At 43.5% G+C, this 18441-nt stretch overlaps 1 protein-coding gene across 1 annotated transcript in view; it reads right to left on the bottom strand.

The window, feature by feature from the left end:
- Nucleotides 1-18441, bottom strand: part of ST8SIA5 (ST8 alpha-N-acetyl-neuraminide alpha-2,8-sialyltransferase 5) — a 112881-nt gene that overhangs the window by 82866 nt on the left and 11574 nt on the right. Inside the window, 1 exon segment of the mRNA XM_030567900.1 lies at nt 1424-2132. Within this exon segment, the coding sequence (XP_030423760.1) occupies nt 1424-1554 (131 nt within the window). The 5' untranslated portion in view covers nt 1555-2132.

Genomic DNA, 18441 nt, shown 5'->3' with positions numbered 1-18441 from the left:
AGAGCCATCACCCCACCTCAGGATGGTGTCCTAAGTACCTCCTCCGAAACACTGGAAGAAAATGTGTCTTGAGTGGCATTGGGGGGACAGATACACTCATTAAAAACCAGAGACACAAACCACTAAAAGTCACAGCTAAGCTCAACATGAGTGTCCGTTAACCTCTACTTACAAAACTTGTGACATCTCCTTGCTTCAGCTTTTGTGATAGCAACCACCAAAGCAGGACAGACTAAAATAACAGAACCAGCTTTTCTGAGCAAGTTAGAGCTTAGGAGTCAACTTTTGCTCTTTCTTGCACCCTCTGCAGCACCACTGAAGTCAACGGAGAAACGCAGGATATAAATCAGGACAGAGTTTGGCCCAGTAGAAGAATTTTGACTGCATCTTCTCCCCGTAACTTTTTTAAAATATGGTTATCTTTCTGTGTTATTCACTCACATTTAGGGCTTGATTTTTCCACTGCCCTGCCCCTTCTGTTATTTGCATCTGTGTAAAGTCAGTGCATAGTGCTTGTGAAACGCTCCCACGGTGAGGAAATTTCTCATTTGGTAGTATTTAAAATGCATTTTGCATACGCAAATGACTACTGAAGATGCAAGGCAGGGGAGAATCAAACCATAAATCTCTTTTTGCCAGTTACTCTTAAAATTAAAACAAAAACTTCCACAGCAGTCCCGTGTTATTGAAGCCCAGGTGCCTAAAAGGGTTTAATAGGAATATTTCACTTTATAAATCAAACCATCCACAATATTTTTTAAATAAATCCTTTAAGGTTCAGGTAAACACTTGACCTTCCCAGCTGGTATTTTGTTGTGACCTGAGCAGGAAACGTCAAATTCACCATTTTCAGGCTGATGACTGATGTGATCTTTAGGTGACACCGCCAATTCAGATACACCATTTCTCCCAAATTAATACAAATACTGTCATGGAACAATAATGTGAGCCATTTGTTATTCTGACCTCTGATATTGCTACAATCATATGAATTCCTGGAAATACATTTGCACTCATTTTACAAAAGCATTAAACTTCTACAATTATCTCACTTCATTCTTTCTGGCCAGTTTTGCCCTGACATACACAGGATGACAGCCATGTGGCAGGGTACACAGGGTATAAATCAGGGCAAAATTTGGCACATTGGGCCAGATCTTCAGCTAGTATAAGTCTGCATAGGTCCAATGATGTCAGCAGAACTAGTGATTTACACCAACTGAGATTTAAAATACATACAATTAATATCTTACCTAGCATTTTTCTTTAATAATCCTGACAAATGCTACAGCTGCCAGTCACATTCTCTCACACTCCTGCCAGGATGTTTATGCTATTAGTGCATGACTGGATTGCCATTTGCACCAGGATCTCTGTCACAAATCTGTCTGATCAAACAGAACTTTTTCTGCTAGCTTCTTACCTCTTGAGATAGTTTCTCCCATACAGGATCTGCTGCAGCAAAGTGACCACGGCAAAAGCACAGATGAAGATGAAGAACAAAGTTCTGTTCCCCAGCAAATCCCTGCTTGACGAGGGGTCACTGTATCCCATCCTTGTGGAAAAAGCTTACTTGAGCTCCGTTGGGTAAAATTCAGTTCACTGTAGCGTTCACGCTCTTTTCACTGGAAGGCAGTGGGAAACATTTGCTAGCTTTTCTGTGAGAAATCCAAGGACAAGGTGTCCCATTGTTCAGCCCTGCTGCCCCCTTCTTGCCCCTTTTGGTTGTTAACTAAAGAACTGGGCGCAATGGCTCATTTCCACTGTAAAGTTTCCAGGAGCATTAGATGTAGGTAACATCTAAAAATCATCTATTCACAGCTCTTTCAGACGGAGCAGTTTGTGCTGTGTGAGAGGCATTCTGTTCCCCAGTCTCTCTCAAACCCGCTGCTAACAATTATCTACTTCAATCCCACTTTGATATTCCAGATGGGAGAAGCGGCAAATAAAACAGAAAACTGCAGCCAGTGGAAAATACAGGGCTCCCGCAACCTGCTTCGGCAGCACATAGTCATCAGCTCTTCTCTGCTTCTGCTCAGTGATTCCAGCGAAATGCAGTTGCAAGGAGACGTGACCAGGGTATACTATTATCGAACAAGTATGTAATGATCATGAGGATTTCATTCAGGCCCCTGCAAAAACAGCAGCAGCAATCTGGTTAGGCTATCATGAAAAGCTGCATTTTATTTAAAAAGGGGAGGTTCAGATAATGCCTTTGATACTGTAACATTTGCGTAAGCATGCAGTGCCTTCCGTCATCGCTGCTCTCTCTGTTTGGGTTTCTATGTTTTTCCTGCTTATTCCTCCGGAGTAAACATAAGCAAGGTCACTGTGCATCTCTTCAAGGACAGAGCTCTCAGTTCCTGCATGCTGATTTATTGCAGGCTTTGGATAGCCTCACAGCCGCAGATGGGGAATATTGACTTTCAGTGCAATCTTAAAGAACTATTCATCTAAAGAGACAAATATTCTGATTGTTCCTCAACCATGAACAGTTCTCTTGTTATGGGGTGAAACAGCGATATCTTGCCTCCAGCCATCAGAACTGTTATTAAGCTTTCCAGTTGCTGGTAGGGGCTCGATCCTATTCTCATTTGAATCAATGGGAGTTTTGTCCTGGATTTCAGTGAGAGCAGGAGCAGGTCCTGAATGTTTATTTCTGAAAGCAGCGACCTATGAAAGCTTTAACCACAAATAAAGTGGATCAGCTGGGAGGTCAGTTTTTTCATGTGTTATGGAGGTAAAATCTCTTTTGGAAAAAAATTGAAAAGTCCTTTGTAAAACAACAAGATTTTAATATGAATAAACCTGCAAACAACTAAATCAATGCCCAGGGTGCCTTTATCCCAGCTGTTCAAACCAACATGCTGGGGCCTATACTGGACAGGGTCTGAGCTGGCAATGTGCAGGAGAGTGGGGCAAAGACAATACCGGGGGGCTGCAAAGGTGGCAGAAAAGCTATCTGCCTCTGGGCTATTCCGTGGGATAAGAGCCGTTTCGGGGCAAGACACAGATACAATTATATTATCTCTAGTCCCATTCAAAGCTCCCATGTGGGATCCCTAATGAAGTTATTACAATTTAGGTCTTATCTGAAGTATAGTTCTATATGGACAAGTAGTTTCCATGGAAATGGGACAGTGGGGTCCACATTCAATCTCTCTCATGGACTCTACCCAAATGTGGTCCATTTGCAAACAGAAAAACACCATCTTTTTAACTACCAGCCAGCAAATTCAGCATGGGATCTGAGTCCAGATCTGTTCTTGGCAGCTCACACATCACCATCACCACCAAAGATTCTGCATTCAGAACACAAGGTCCAGTCTCCTTAGTTTACAATCCTTTAATGATGCACAAGGCACTGTTGGATCCAGTACACTCTCCCACTGCTGTATTGAAAGTCCAGTGGCAGCAAAATGAAGTCAAAACTGAATTTGGTGAGTACAACAATTAGGGTGTAAACTCTGGGGCAAAAACCATCTTTACTCTGAATTGATACATCTACCACAATTAGGTCCTGACCATGGCATCTAACACAATCATAATACAAATAAATAATATTAATAAACTAAGTGTATTTGATTATGAACTCACATGGGTGGACCTATTTTCCTCAGTTCATTTTAACCCTTTAAAAACAAATTAGCCATTTACTTTGTTCAGAAAAATAAATGACAAGAATTTATTCATTCACATCACACTGAGGGGAACAGACACATTGACAGCTGTATAATGAAGCCACAGCCACAACAGGATCCCATCTGTCAAAGTCTCCACCCACAGAACCGAATATGGTCCTTCTAAAAATTTATGCACTTAAACATGTATAATATGACAGTAGTTTTATACTAGGATCCCCTGGGAGTTCCCTCGTGTCTACCTGGGATCTAGCCAGCACCCTGTTGCCATTCAGCAGTAATGGAAGGGAAGCAGTGATGAGTCCCAGGCTGAGAACATATGTGATATGGACAGATCTCCTGTGGAGATTAGAGGAGAGATTTTGAAAGGCATAAAAGGGGGCTAGATGCTCATCTCCCATTGACTTTGAAAGGGAGTTGAGTGCCTAATTGCTTTTAGTACCTTTGAAAATCTTGCCCTAGAAACTTGGGGTTCTCTTTGGAGCAAATGCTGCTCTGTTACACTGCTGCAAATCTGGAGTAAGACTATTGACTGCACCAAAGTACCAGAGAGCAGAATTTGGCCATTTACATATTTCAAGGGCTAGTAGTAATCTCAGCACCAACCAGCAGTGTGATGCCCTGTGATCCTCCAGATCTTAGAGGGAGTAGCATTGGGGAAGGGAGAGGGGGAATCACGCGAATATGTTGTACTGCCCCAAACCAGAATATCCTTTATTTATTTCTGATCCTGGTCTACATGCCAGTATTATCTGCAACAACTCTCTCTCCTCAGCATCAACATGTGTGCGATCACTCAGGAGTAGTTTGGCTACCTGTGTTTTTCACCTTCATCTGCTAAATCAGAGCTAACTGGAAAACATGGTCCTTGAGGACACTGAATTTTGGACATTCCCAGAAGAATTTTAAGTCCTTGGAGCAATGAAGAGAGTATGAGAAAATATCTAAGAAACTGGGAAGTTTGTGACAAATATAATCTTGTACAAATACTGTCCTCAGTAAAAGATAATTTATGCTCATTGCCTTCAAACTAGCACTACAACTTAGCAAAAGAAAGCATAAGAATGGCCATATTGGGTCAGACAAAGGTCCATCTAGCCAAGTATCCGGTATTCTGAATGTGGCCAATGCCAAGTGCCCCAGAGGGAATGAACAGGTAATCATCAAGTGATCCATCCCCTGTCACCCATTCCCAGCTTCTTTTAAACAGAGGCTAGTGATAACAGTCAGTTCTGTGTTCTTGGGGAACCAGGGTGCAGTACCCAGCCTGACTCATGAAACACCCCCAGCCTTTGCTTAAACCAAAACCCATCAGAGGAAAAAACTTGCAGAGAGCAGTGAAGGGCATTGGGAGACACCTAAACCCCTCCTGACAAGGATGACAAGATTAAGATGTCTCCATTAGCATACAGAATGAAGAACAGAGACAACTTCCCTAGACTCATCTGCATGAAAGATGGGACAGGGAGACATCTCAATTTGCATACAGAATGGAGAACAAAGAACCGCACTGAACTCTGGGACCAGAAAAAGCAGGGAAGCACTGCATCATGGGAATCTCTGCTCCAGATGCTAATGAATCTACACCTGCCCACACCTAGCTCAGCAGTTATCAGACCAATTCTAGTAATGAATCCTTGACTGATATTCAAAATACTGAAGCAGCCTAGTTGCATTGTGAGCTCCCTGGAAGAAGACACCACCCATAGCCAAGAGTGATCAGCTCCTATTGTCTAACCTAAAGAAAACCCTTGAGTCATCAGTGTACCCATAAACAAATCTAGTGTTCTCCCTTGAACCACTGTATTTTCTCAACAATCCCTACTCTCTCTAGTCAGGATTCTGATGCTTAGATCCCAACTATGCATCAGTTCCACTGGGACTTCATCTTTCCCTGACTGATCATGCTGGGGCCTCTGCCTGTCTCCTACCCTCATCACCTGGGAACCACGACCAGTTCAAGCTTCAGGGAGCGGTGAGATCCCCTTCTCTTTCTCTCTGTTTTCCTTTCTACTTTAGGCATTAACCTTTAATAATGTATGTTATGTTGGGTTAGCCCTCCTTGTGTAGTTATGACTATTATTCAATAAATAACTTTTTGGTTAAGCTGGTTGCTTCCCTCTCTCGCTGAACTTTACTCTTGTGTTTTTAGCTTCCCCCATTCTCTCTACAGCAACGCTTCTTTTACCTAAGCTAAAGATCCCTGCAGCACCCAAAATACTGTGGGGTTTGCTCATCAAGTAGGTTACTGCCAGTATAATTGTGATGTGAGAGTGGGGACAGGGCCATGCTGAATCTGGGACGCATAAGGGTAACAGCTTGAAAGTGCTGCTTGACCCAGTCCCTGGAGCCCAGGGTCATATAAGGAGAGGCAGCTTGAAAGTGCTGCTTCATCCAGCCCAGTGAGTCCAGAGACATAAGGGGTCAGCTTTACAGTGCTGACTGACCCGGTCTGCTCAGACTTGCTCTGTTAATGTGTATGGGTGGGTGTGTTCATCTGATTCTGGGGCTGGAAGAATCCAGCCCTGGGGAATCGAGGTCCTGCAGAACAGCTCCATTGGGAGGAAACTTGCAGAGCGGAGAAGTAGAGCTCCTTATGAAAAACACAAGTGACACAAGCAGTACATTGACAGAATTACAGAACTGGCTCCCCTCACCCAGAAGAGTAACATGAATAAATGAGCATACCCCAGAATAACGGCCAAATCTGATAACACTAGGGACACCATCCCTGAAGAAACACCTCTCTGCAAGAACTGAGAAATATGATATCGATACTCAAATTTTCAAATGTGCCCGCAATATTTGCTGGAGCATCCATGTGTGATATTTTTGCACTCACATGTGCATGCAAAATTGTTAACTATTGGCACAATTGCCCATTTGCGCACTTGTTTCAGTGTCCCTTTGAAAATCTGGCTTTTCATTTGTGACCATCTTTTAAAGCTTCCTACTCCTGGGATGAGTCAAATGAGACAGATTTTTTAAAATGTTTACACCAGGTGTGAGCAAGCACCTGACACAGAAATTGGCTATCGGGAACGCAAAATGGGGTTGCAGTACTTTGCATCATGCATATCACTGGAACGAAAAGCCAAGTGGCATGCAACAGTGTTTTTTGAGCTATGGTGTGACCTCTGCATTACGCCATACCATGAGCTACCAGTAGCATGGGATAGCCTAGATCAGTGGTCATCAACCTCTGGCAGGTGGCTCGCCAAGGTAAGCACCCTGGCAGGCCGGGCCAGTTTGTTTACCTGCTGCATTGGCAGGTTTGGCCGATCGCGGCTCCCACTGGCTGCGGTTTGCCATCCCAGGCCAATGGGGTGGCGGGAAGAGCCGTGGGCCAAGGGATGTGCTGGCCGCAGCTTCCCAACACCCCCATTGGCCTGGGACGGCAAACCGTGGCCAGTGGGAGCCGCGATCAGCCGAACTTGCTGACGCGGCAGGTAAACAAACTGGCCCGGTCTGCCAGGGTGCTTACCCTGGCAAGCCGCATGCCAGAGATTGCCAACTCCTGGCCTAGATAATGTTTCCTAGCCAAAAACCAAACATGCAGGAAGCCTCTCATGTCACTGATGTGGATAACACATGCAACACAATACTACAGTCTAGACGGCACAATACTGGAATGTGTAAGAGTCAGGTATAATAATAATATTTTGAATGTCTATATCATCTTTCACCTAACAATCTCCTAGTGCTTTACTAACACAAACTAATAAAACCTCAAAATACCCCTGAGATTGGTATGCATTTTTTTTCCATTTTACCATAAACTGTCAGGGAAGATCCTCTCATGGATAGGTAACTTGTTAAAAGCTAGGAAACAAAGGGTAAGAATAAATGGTCAGTTTTCAGAATGGAGAGAGGTAAATAGTGGTGTCCCCCATGGGTTTGTACTGGGACCAGTGCTGTTCAATATATTCATAAATGATCTGAAAAATGGGGTAAACAGCGAGGAGGCAAAATCTGCAGATGATATAAAATGACTCAAAATAGTTAAGTCCAAAGCAGACTGCAAAGAGCTGCAAAGGGATCTCAGATAACTGGGTGACTGGGCTACAAAATGGCAGATGAAAGTCAGTGGTGATAAATGCAAAGTAACGTACATTAGAAAACATAATCCCAATTATACATATAAAATGATGGGGTCTAAATTAGCTGTTGCCACTCAAGAAAGATTTTGGAGTCACTGTGGATAGCTCTCTGAAAACATCCACTCAATGTGCAGCAGTAGTCAAAAAAGTGAACAGAATGTTGGGAATCATTAGGAAAGGAATAGATAATAAGACAGAAAATATCATATTGCCTCTATATAAATCCATGGTACACCCACATCTTAAATACTGCGTGCAGATCTGCTCACCCCATCTCAAAAAAAGATATATTGGAATTGGAAAAGGTACAAAAAATGAGTAACAAAAATTATTAGGATTATGGAACAGGGACTTTTCAGCTTGGAAAAGAGATGATTAAGGGGGGATATGATAGAGGTCTATAAAATCACGATGGGAATGGAGAAAGTAAATAAGGACATGTTATTTACTCCTCACTATATAAGAACTAGGGATCACCAAATGAAACTAATAGGCAGCAGGTTTAAAAACAAACAAAAGGAAGTATTTCTTCACACAAAGCACAGTCAACTGTGGAACTCTTTGCCAGAGGATGTTGTGAAGGCCTAGACTATAACAGGGTTCAAAAAAGAACTAGATAAATTTATGGAGGATAGGTCCTTCAATGTCTATTAGCCAGGATGGGCAGGAATGGTGTCCTTAGCCTCTGTTTGCCTGAAGCTGGGAATGGACAACAGGGGTTGGATCACTTGATGATTATCTGTTCTGTTCATTCCCTCTGAAGCACCTGGCGTTGGCCACTGTTGAAAGACAGGATACTAGGCTAAATGGACCTTTGGTCTGACCCAGTATGGCCGTTCTTATGAACAGGTGAAGCTGAGACACAGAGAGGTTAAGTGATTTGCACAAGGTTGCATAGTGAGTCAGTGACAGAACTTGGAAAAGAGCCCAAGAGTTCTGACTCTCAATCCAGTACTCTAACATTTCCTCCCTCCCATTAAATTGCTGGGCTATCTAATTCTGTGAGGCACCTTAATTATCTGATATTAAAACTACGAATATTGTGGCAAAGTCACACCTCTTGTAGCTCTAGGTACACAACACTTTGATGCCTATACTATGAGGCTGCAAGAGGCAGCCTCTCTCACATACTGCTGGCCCATATTGTGGTATGTGACATGTTTGCTAAATACTGTCAGAGATAATCCATTGTGAAAAATTCTTTCAGATTACATGGTGAGACTCCGGGTGCCTTAGCACAAACATGAATGTGCTTCAGACAATGATAGAGAGCCCATTGTTTGCTCAGAAGCCAGAATGAAGCAAAATTGAATTAACAAAAAAATACTGATATCTAATCCCAAATACTCGGGGAGATCTTCACTGAAAGCGGATTCTGTGCATCTGACGTCTGCAAGCCAGCTCCACGCAGTGAGATTTGTAAAAGGACAGAATCTGGTAAGAATCTTACTGCACTTCTCATGTGCAGAGGTGCACCAGATTTTTTCTCTCTTCATAGACATCCTAAGAGCCTCGTCTTGTAAACTGCAGCATGACTGAGAGCAAATGGGACAGAGGGATGAACGTTCTATTCTGCTTTTTTATTTCAGTGGGTCCATATTTGCAGATCTGATTGAGGATTTTCATATCATTCCTTCCACCAAATCCTCGTTTAACTCTTTTACTGATGATGGGTTGTAGTTTTATTTGATGGCAAAGATATCTAAAGCCTTAGATAGTTATTTGGGGGTCAGAGGCTTTTTAAGTTTCTTTAAATCAAAATAACTGTTATAAATAGCCTACTAAATTTGAGTTCAAATTTCAGACATACTAAGTCACTTCAAAATTAAGCAAAATAAGCTCACAACTCATAAGTGGAATTTCTTTCAACCCTCTCTTCACTCCACCCCTGCCCCTCACACATCATATTCAGCCTGTTTGTGGCTGCTACGTATGGTACAGAACCTACATCCAGTATATCTGAGCAACATATATTGCAAGAGATTTTGGTTGAAGTAAGACTATTTTTAACTTACTTTATGCTTGTACTAATTACTGGGGCCCTGATTCAGCAAAGCACAGGCTTAACATGCTTAAGTGCTTTGCTAAATACATAATTTTTAAAATTAAACATGTACTTAGAATCATAGGACTGGAAGGGACCTCGAGAGGTCATCTAGTCCAGTCCCCTGCACTCAAAGCAGAGCTAAGTACTAAATCAGTGGTTCTCAAACTGTAGGGTGACCAGATGTCCCAATTTTATAGGGACAGTCCCGATTTTTGGGTCTTTTCCTTATATAGGCTCCTATTGCCCTCCACCCCCTGTCCCAATTTTTCACATTTGCTGTCTGGTCACCCTACCAAACTGTGGGTCAGGATCTCAAAGTGGGTCACGGCCCTGTTTTAATGGGGGTCACCAGGGTTAGCTTAGACTTTCTGGGGCCAAAGCTGAAGCCCGATCCCCACTGCCTGGGACTGAAGCCTTTGGGCTTCAGTTTTGGCCCCCCCTGCCTAGGCAGTGGAGTTCGGGCTTTGGCCCCCACACCTAGGGCAGTGGGGCTCAAGCAGGTTCAGGATTTGGTCCCCCCTCCTGGGGTTCTGTAGTAATTTTTGTTGTCAGAAGGGGGTTGTGGTGCAATGAAATTTGAGAACCCCTGCATTAGACCATCTGTGACAGGTGGTTGTCTAACCTGCTCTTAAAAACCTCCAATGATGGAGATTCTACAACCTCCCTAGGCAATTTATTCCAGGGCTTAATTACCTTGATAGTTAGAAAGTTTTTCCTAATGTCCAACTTAAACCACCCTTGCTACAATTTAAGCCCATTGCTTCTTGTCCTTCCTCAGAGGTTAAGGAGAACAAATGTTTTCCCTCCTCCTTGTAAACAACCGTTTATGTATTTGAAGACTGTTATCATGTCCCTTCTCAGTCTTCTCTTCTCCAGACTAAACAAACCCAGATTTTTCAATCCTCCCTCACAGGTCATGTTGTCTAGACCTTTAATCATTTTTGTTGCTCTTCTTCAATTTGTTGACATCTTTCCTGAAATGTGGTGCCCAGAACTGGACACAATACTCCAGTTGAGGCCTAATCAGCACGAAGTGGGGTAGAAAAATTACTTCTCATGTCTTGCTTACAACACTTCTGCTAATACATCCCAAAATGATGTTCGAGTTTTTTTTTTTGCAAGTGTTACATTATTGACTCACATTTACCTTGTGATCCACTATGACCCCCAGCTCCCTTTCTGCAATACTCTTTTCTAGGCAGTCATTTCCCTTTTATGTGTGTGCAACTGACTGTTCCTTCCTAAGTGGAGTGCTTTGCATTTGTATGTAAGTTCTTTTCTGGAATTACTGCCTAAATGAAGCACATTGTTAAATATTAAAATAGAGCAAATCAATATTAAATCTGTTGCAGATAAAAGCCAACACGGATGTATTAGCATAATCTATTACCCAACACAATGTCTGGTCCCTCATGGGTGCCATAAATCTTTGAGTGATTCAGTTAAGTCTGAGATCCAGATAGTAAATGTGAGTGCAGCAAAGCTGAAAGTGTCCATAGTCTTTTGAGGCCATGAATAGAAGCCAAAAGGAACTGTCTGGGTGGGATGAGACCTCACAGAAGCAGAATATGGTTTGCATATTGAATGCCTATTAGATTATATATTGACTCACATGAGCTAATATGAAAGCAGCTGCATTCATATTACAGTCCATGCACAAATGCAACTTGTTTAAAAAGGGAGATTCACACACAGAGATTGCAACACCCATCTTTTCCAGATTGCACAAGGGATCTCTGCATGGCTCAGTGAATGGGATCCTTCTTCACTGGGCAAGAAGCTTTGGCACAGCATCGATCATGGTCCATAGGATATAGTCACTGTTTTTTATTGTTAGTGGAGCATACTGCAGACCGTGGGATAGACTTGAAGAACATAAGAATGGCCGTACTGGGTCAGACCAAGGGTCCATATTGATGTATTTCAATCAGAAAGATAGATTTAATTGAGAAGGACGACTAAGATCTGGTCTTGGCACACAGATTTGATAATTTGACATTGTACAGTTATGCGCGATGGAGGGGAAGAGATCAGATTTCAGAAATGATGGGAAAGTCACCATTGCCCTAAATGTTCCATCATTCTGAATTAATTCTGCGTTTGTAAGAATAGGGTAATCAAAATGAATATATTCATTAGCTCCTTGTTACATGTATTTCCAGAGTTGTCCCACTGTAATTCAGCTTTGGCTACTATTCATTTAATAAAAATCTCTTCTGAAGGACACTCTTATATCATTCATTATGAATCAGATACTGAAAACAGCAAGGACTGATTTTTGACCAGATGTTCATACTAGTTAATTTTCCAGACTGAGCCAATATATTTTTAAAAGCCTGAATATTGTTATTTTAATGACTCAATCTCACTCCCTAAATTATTTCAGTCTAAGGCACAAATTCAGTTAGAAAAAATCTCCCTCTGGCTTTCATTGACATCAAACAGCTCACTCCTTCAAAAAAAATTTTTCCTGGGCTTGTGGCTTTCTGCATCATGGAAGCTTATCAAAGTTTCTACTGACTTCCAAAACAAGGAAGCTTCTACCCAGATAACACTGCTAACCCTAAATATACATGTTCAGGGTCTCTTGGTTTTCCTCTTACGTTCATATTGTGGGTCTGCGGTGGACCTGTCACTGCAGCTCCCTCTTGTGGCAGGGAGAGGATGGGGTGTCCATGCCTCACCACTCTCCCATCCTTGTGGCCACCCCTCTGCATGCAGCCTGTTACAGCCTCTCAGCCTTCTTCTCTACTGTCTCCCTGCCTGGAGCAGTAGCACAGCCTAGTGTCCAGAGTTCATATAAACCCCCTTTTGAGCAGGGTAGTACAACCTAGCATCCAGAGTCCACATAAAACTCCTTTTGAGCAGGGTAGCATGGCCTAGTGGCCAGAGTCCACATAAAACTAATTTCAAGCAGGGTAACATGGCCTAGCAGCCAGAGTCCATATAAACTCTCATGGTTTAGGAGTGAGGGGGTAGGGGGACTCAGGCTCAACCTCTCCATCAAGCCCCAACCCAGGGCCCTGATAGCAGCAAGTTTCCCTTGCCACTCACTCAGCAGGGATCCACCCTCAACACACCAAGCATCAATACAGCTTTAACTCCATTTATCTCTATAGTTCCCCTGGGTAACTTCCTACCATGAATACTAGTTCCTCTGCAGCAGGAGGTCCTCCAGCCTGTTCCTCAGGTAGTGCCTCGGCTTGGCTGCCTCCCAGATCCTGGCTCACAGGCCCTCCCTCTGCAGAAAGTAGTGGCATGCATCCTTCTCCTCCAGCCGTCAGCCCAGACTGAGCTGATCTGCAGGCTTTTATATCTGATCTCCAGCTGGAGCATGCCCAGCAGAGCTTCCGGGGCAGGCTTCCTCTGCCAGGAGAGAAGGGTTAACCCCTGCTGTACCAGCACAGGGCCGCTTTGCCCCGTCACAGCGTCTAATTCATAAATTGTGCCCACACAATGTCAGGTCTAACTTGCACGCTCAGTTACAGTGACTGCTGGTTCAAGCAAACCTAGAGCCCCCTGCAATGCCATTCTACCGGGCCTTTGGCTCAGGGTCAAAATCCACTGTGTGATCCTCTAATCCCAGGGCAGTGGGGCTCAGGCTTCGGTCCCCCCTCCGGGGGTTGTGTAGTAATTTTTGTTGCCAGAAGGGGGTCGTGCTGCAATGAAGTTTGAGAACCCCTGGTATACGTGCATAATAAGAGGTAATCCCTGCCTTGACGATTTTATGATCTAAATAGACATCACAGAGAAAAGGTGGGAGAAAGGAAGTAGTATTAGCCCCATCTGACAGATGAGGGACAGAGGAATTGCCCAAAATTACATGCTGAGATTTCAACCACATCCAAAGTTTGGGGATGTTTGGAACTGGGGGATTATTTCAGGTTCGTTTCTACACACTACGATATTCCAGCAAATTGCAACTACCCATGATGTCACCCTGATAAAATATCTCCAGAGTCCAATTTAGGAACAAAACTGAAAACATTAAACAAGCTAATGAAGCAGGGCTGGCCTTACCATGAAGCGAACTGATGCAGCAGCCTCAGGTGCCAGACTGTTGGGGCAGGGTGGCACCACTAGGACCCAGAGTGTAGAAAATTGTGTCTGCTGCTGGTGCATATGTATTGTCTCTGCTCTAGATGCACAGAGATGGTGGAGTGCTGTGCTGGAGGAAGGAGGGCACAAGAGACATAGCAGGTAGGCAGAAGAAAAGGTGAGAGGGAATAACAGAAAGCAGCAGGAGCTGCAGGGAAAGAGAGGAGGAGAAGCCTCTTGTGTACCTCTCTAGTACACCCAGAAGCCTGGACTGATTAACACCAGCTTCTCAGGGAGCTTCCTGTTTCCTGCTGCTTCCCTGAACCCACCTGAGGAGAACAGGCAGTCAACTGAAGTAGTAGAAGCAAGTTAGACCCTTAAGATGCTGATATCTTCCCTCACTCAGGCCCTGCTACAGCCTACTTATCTGTCCCCTTCAATTGAGTGTTGAGAGCCACTCTAGCTGGCACAGAACAGCAGTCATGAGTGAAAGAAGAAAACACCCCTCTGGGGCAGCACTCAGAAGAAGAAAGCAAGCAAAGGAAGCTTTTCTATCTAAGCAGGAAGGAGCTCTCCTGAGATGCATAGACACAAATGTTCGAAGCTGAGCCTTCCGGCCCCAATGAGGATGTGAGTGGTGAGGAGATGCCTGATCTTCCAGTTAGTCAGTGTGCAGGTGACCTGGCAGCTACCACAGCATCCATATCTCCATCTCAAATGGATGTAATCATGCACATTCCTGAAGAAAAGTGTAGATCAGAGAAGAGTGTGGTGGAGGCACAAGAAACAGCTGCTGCTGAGTTTAGTTCCTTAAGTCTAGATGATCCAGGACTGTGGACCCACTTGAGCAGTAGCCTGAGGAACTTCCTTGCACTACATGGGCCACAGCGAGTGAAAAACTTTGCGTTCTCCAAAGACAATGAAAATGGAAGTTTCCATCCAACACATTACTGGCGTGAAATCCCCAATGGTGACATAGTGGAGAGGCCATGGCTTATGTACTCAAAAACCCAGAATGTTTCATACTGTTTTTGTTGCAAATTCTTCCAGTCTAACGTTCCAGCCACATTTGGGTCTACAGGAACAAAGGACTGGAAAAATCTGGCTAGAAATCTGGCATGCCGTGAGAAGGTAGCAAATCACCAGAGAGCATTCCATAGGTGGAAAGAGCTTGAGATGAGACTAAGGTTAAAGGCCACCATAGATGATCAGCAACAAGAGAAGATTGCATCAGAGTCTCTTTACTGGCAAAATGTTCTGAAAATGCTCATTGCCATTGTGAGAATGCTTGCTACCCAAAACCTAGCACTGCATGGCACTTCAGATCAGCTGTATGTGCCAAACAATGAAAACTTCCTTAAAATTGTGGAGCTGATGGCTGAGTTTGATGTTGTACTCCAGGAATATCTAAGAAGAGTCACCACCCAAGAAATGTACACACACCACTACCTTGGAAAAACAATTCAAAATGAGATCATACAGTTACTGGCAACAAAAGTCAAGCAGAAGATTGTGGCAGATCTGAAGTAAGCAAGATATTACTCTGTTATTCTGGACTGCACACCTGACATCAGCCATATGGAACAAATGACTTTAATGGTGCATTTTGTAACAACAACTGAATCTAGTGAAAATGTCCCTGCAGTGGTGACTGTCAGAGAGCATTTTCTAGAATTTATTGACATTGATGATACTACAGGAGCTGGTATGACAAATGTGCTTCTTAAAAAGCTGGAAGATACGGGAATTGCAATAGCTGACATGAGAGGTCAGAGCTACAATAATGGTGCCAACATGAGAGGAAAGAACAGAGGAGTGCAGACACGGATCCAAGAGTTAAACCCTGGAGCTTTTTTTGTCCCATGCAGTTCTCATTCATTGAACTTGGTGGTCAGTGATGCAGCATCAGCTTCTAGTGAGGCTGCTGAATTTTTTTAATGTAATTCAAAGCATCTATGTATTTTTCTCTGCATCAACTCATCGATGGCAAATTTTGAAGCAACATCTGGGAACATCCTCTCTGACACTGAAACCACTGAATGCCACACAATGGGATAGTCAAGTGGAGGCAATAAAGCCTATCAAACACCAAATTGGGAATATAGATGATGCCATAATTGCCATTAGGGAGGATAATGCTATGACAGGGACTGTTCGTGGGAGAACAGAGGCAGAAGGAAATGGAATATTCAGAAACATACACAACTTCAAATTTCTGTGTGACTTAGTGTTATGTCATGACATACTGTTTGAAATGAATGTTGTAAGCAAGAGACTCCAAGGCATTAACCATGATATATCTGGCACAATGGAACAACTGGACGAAGCAAAGTCATACCTACAGTCTTACCGGTCAGATGAGGGATTTCAAAACGTTCTGAAGAGTGCACAGAAGCTGGCAGAGGAACTTCACACTGAAGCTATTTTCCCACCCATTCAAAAATACAAGAGTCACTGAAAAAGAAGATATTTTGATTACGAGGCATGGGATAATCCCATAAGAGACCCCAAACAACAATTCAAAGTTGAATTCTTTAACCAGGTGCTAGATTGTGCAATCAGTCAGTTGAAGAATGTTTCATGCAGCTCAAGGAACACAGCAGTATATTTGGAATGTTGTATGGACATTCCAAAACTCCTCACTGTACCTGACGAAGACCAACACCAGCAATGCAGGGCACAAGAGACAGTGTTGTCACATGATGACATGCGCGATATTGATGCGAGTGATTTAGGTGATGAACTGGAAGCCCTTTCAAGATACATTTCAGCAGGATCAACTCCAAAGACTGTTCTGGAATATATGTGCACAAATACGATGACCACCCTCTTTCCAAATGCTTTTGTTGCTCTGCACATACTTCTAACTCTTCCTGTAACAGTTGCCAGTGGAGAACGCAGCTTATCCAGGCTGAAGTTAATAAAAACACATCTACACTCCACAAGAACACAGGAGAGGCTGGTCGGCCTTGCAACCATCTCAATAGAGCATGAGCTGGCCCAGACTGTGGACCTTTAGGAAGCAGTTCAAATCTTTGCAACCAAGAACACATGGAAAGCACCACTTTGATTATTCAAACAGATAAAAATGCCGATGTTTACCATGCAGACAAGAAAAGTTACATTTGCTGTTCAGGCATTTGAAAGTTAAGTGTTACTTAAAATTTTTGAGCAAGACATTTTAATTTGTCCGTTCTCCTTTACTGCGGTAGGTAGCAGAGCAGAATTATGAGAGGAGTAGAACAGGAAGAAGGCAGAATTGAGACTTTTCAAAGTTTTGGCCCAAGCGAGGGGGTGTCATTTGAGCTCCCCACCTCAGGTGCCAAAATGTTGTGGGCTGGCCCTGCAATGAAGTCTTCTCAAGCTGTGGTCTTAGATTTCCTGTTCCAGTATAGGGCCTGATCCTGTCAAGTCCTGGGCTGCAGTGCCCTCTATTGAAGTCAGTGGAAGTCAGGAGCCACCTTTGAGGATCTGAGCCTCTTCACTAAAGCAGTTCTGGTCAGACCTGAAACCTCTAGGGTGTGCTGCCAGGGAGACATAATCCCTCCCATCACTAAGCTTTCTTGAGTTTTGCTTTATCCCATAGAACCCAGCAGTTTACTTCATCCCAACAGCACATAGCCAGCACAGCATTGCTATCATAGGTCACTGTAATTCAGGTCAAATGCTTTCTGCATTTAGCAGTGTGTGGTAACAACCTTGCAATGGCTTTACCCTTTTGCTGTTTAAGCAGCAGGGGAGGCTGCAACATGCCATTTGTTTAAATAATTGAGATGACTGTTTTTGATTGTGGGTTTGTTTGTTTTTCCTTTAAGCATGACAAAGGGAGAAGACGGCATGATAATAACCACAACCCATTATTAATCCAAGATGCAGGCAAGCTGGGCAGGAATGCCGAGAGCGGATTTGGGCCCTGGTGAAAAAATGTTTTCGGGCCCCCCAGCAGGGGCGGACTGGCTAAATAGGGCCAGGAAAGCTGGGCCCTGGGCCCCCTTCCAGACCACCGGGCCCCAGTAATTTGTACCAGCTTCCCTCCTCTCTTGTCGGCCCTGAAGCTGGGACAGCATTTGGCCTATGGGATGCAATGCTGCATATGCAGGCTTGCAGAAAAGTCTTTGACAAGGACAAGCATCCCCAGGAGAGCTGCAGTTTGAGCAGAGGGAAGCAATGTGTGTCATTTAGCCAAGAGTTTTCACAGAACATTCTCCTGCCTTTAAACTTCTGCATGATCATCATTAGTAGTAGCACTAGTATTTAAATGTTGCTTTCAATCAACCCTAGACATTCTATTCGAGCTGCATGCAATACCTCCTCTGGAGTTAAAAGGTCTGTGGCTGTTTTTCAGTGCAGAGTGGGTAGGAAGGTATATGGGGGACCTAAATTCAGTCACTTTAAATTGAAACTTCATAATAAAAAAAAAACCACACAAAAAAGTCAGCCTGAGAGCAGTTTCCAATCAATTAAGCCTTATTTTAGCATCAGGGAAGCAAGTTAAAAAAAAAAAGTTCTCTTGGCACTTTCTGATGCTTTGTCAAGCTGTTGCTAGAAAGGGCTTGCTGGTAACAAATGAAACTTGCTAGGGCATTTTGTGGACTGCATTTTTTTTTCTTGCTGT

This window comes from Gopherus evgoodei, chromosome 6, assembly GCF_007399415.2.
Source record: "Gopherus evgoodei ecotype Sinaloan lineage chromosome 6, rGopEvg1_v1.p, whole genome shotgun sequence".
NCBI lineage: Eukaryota > Metazoa > Chordata > Testudines > Testudinidae > Gopherus > Gopherus evgoodei.
The sequence above is the reverse complement of the archived record's forward strand: the minus strand, read 5'-3'. Positions and strand labels throughout refer to the sequence as shown.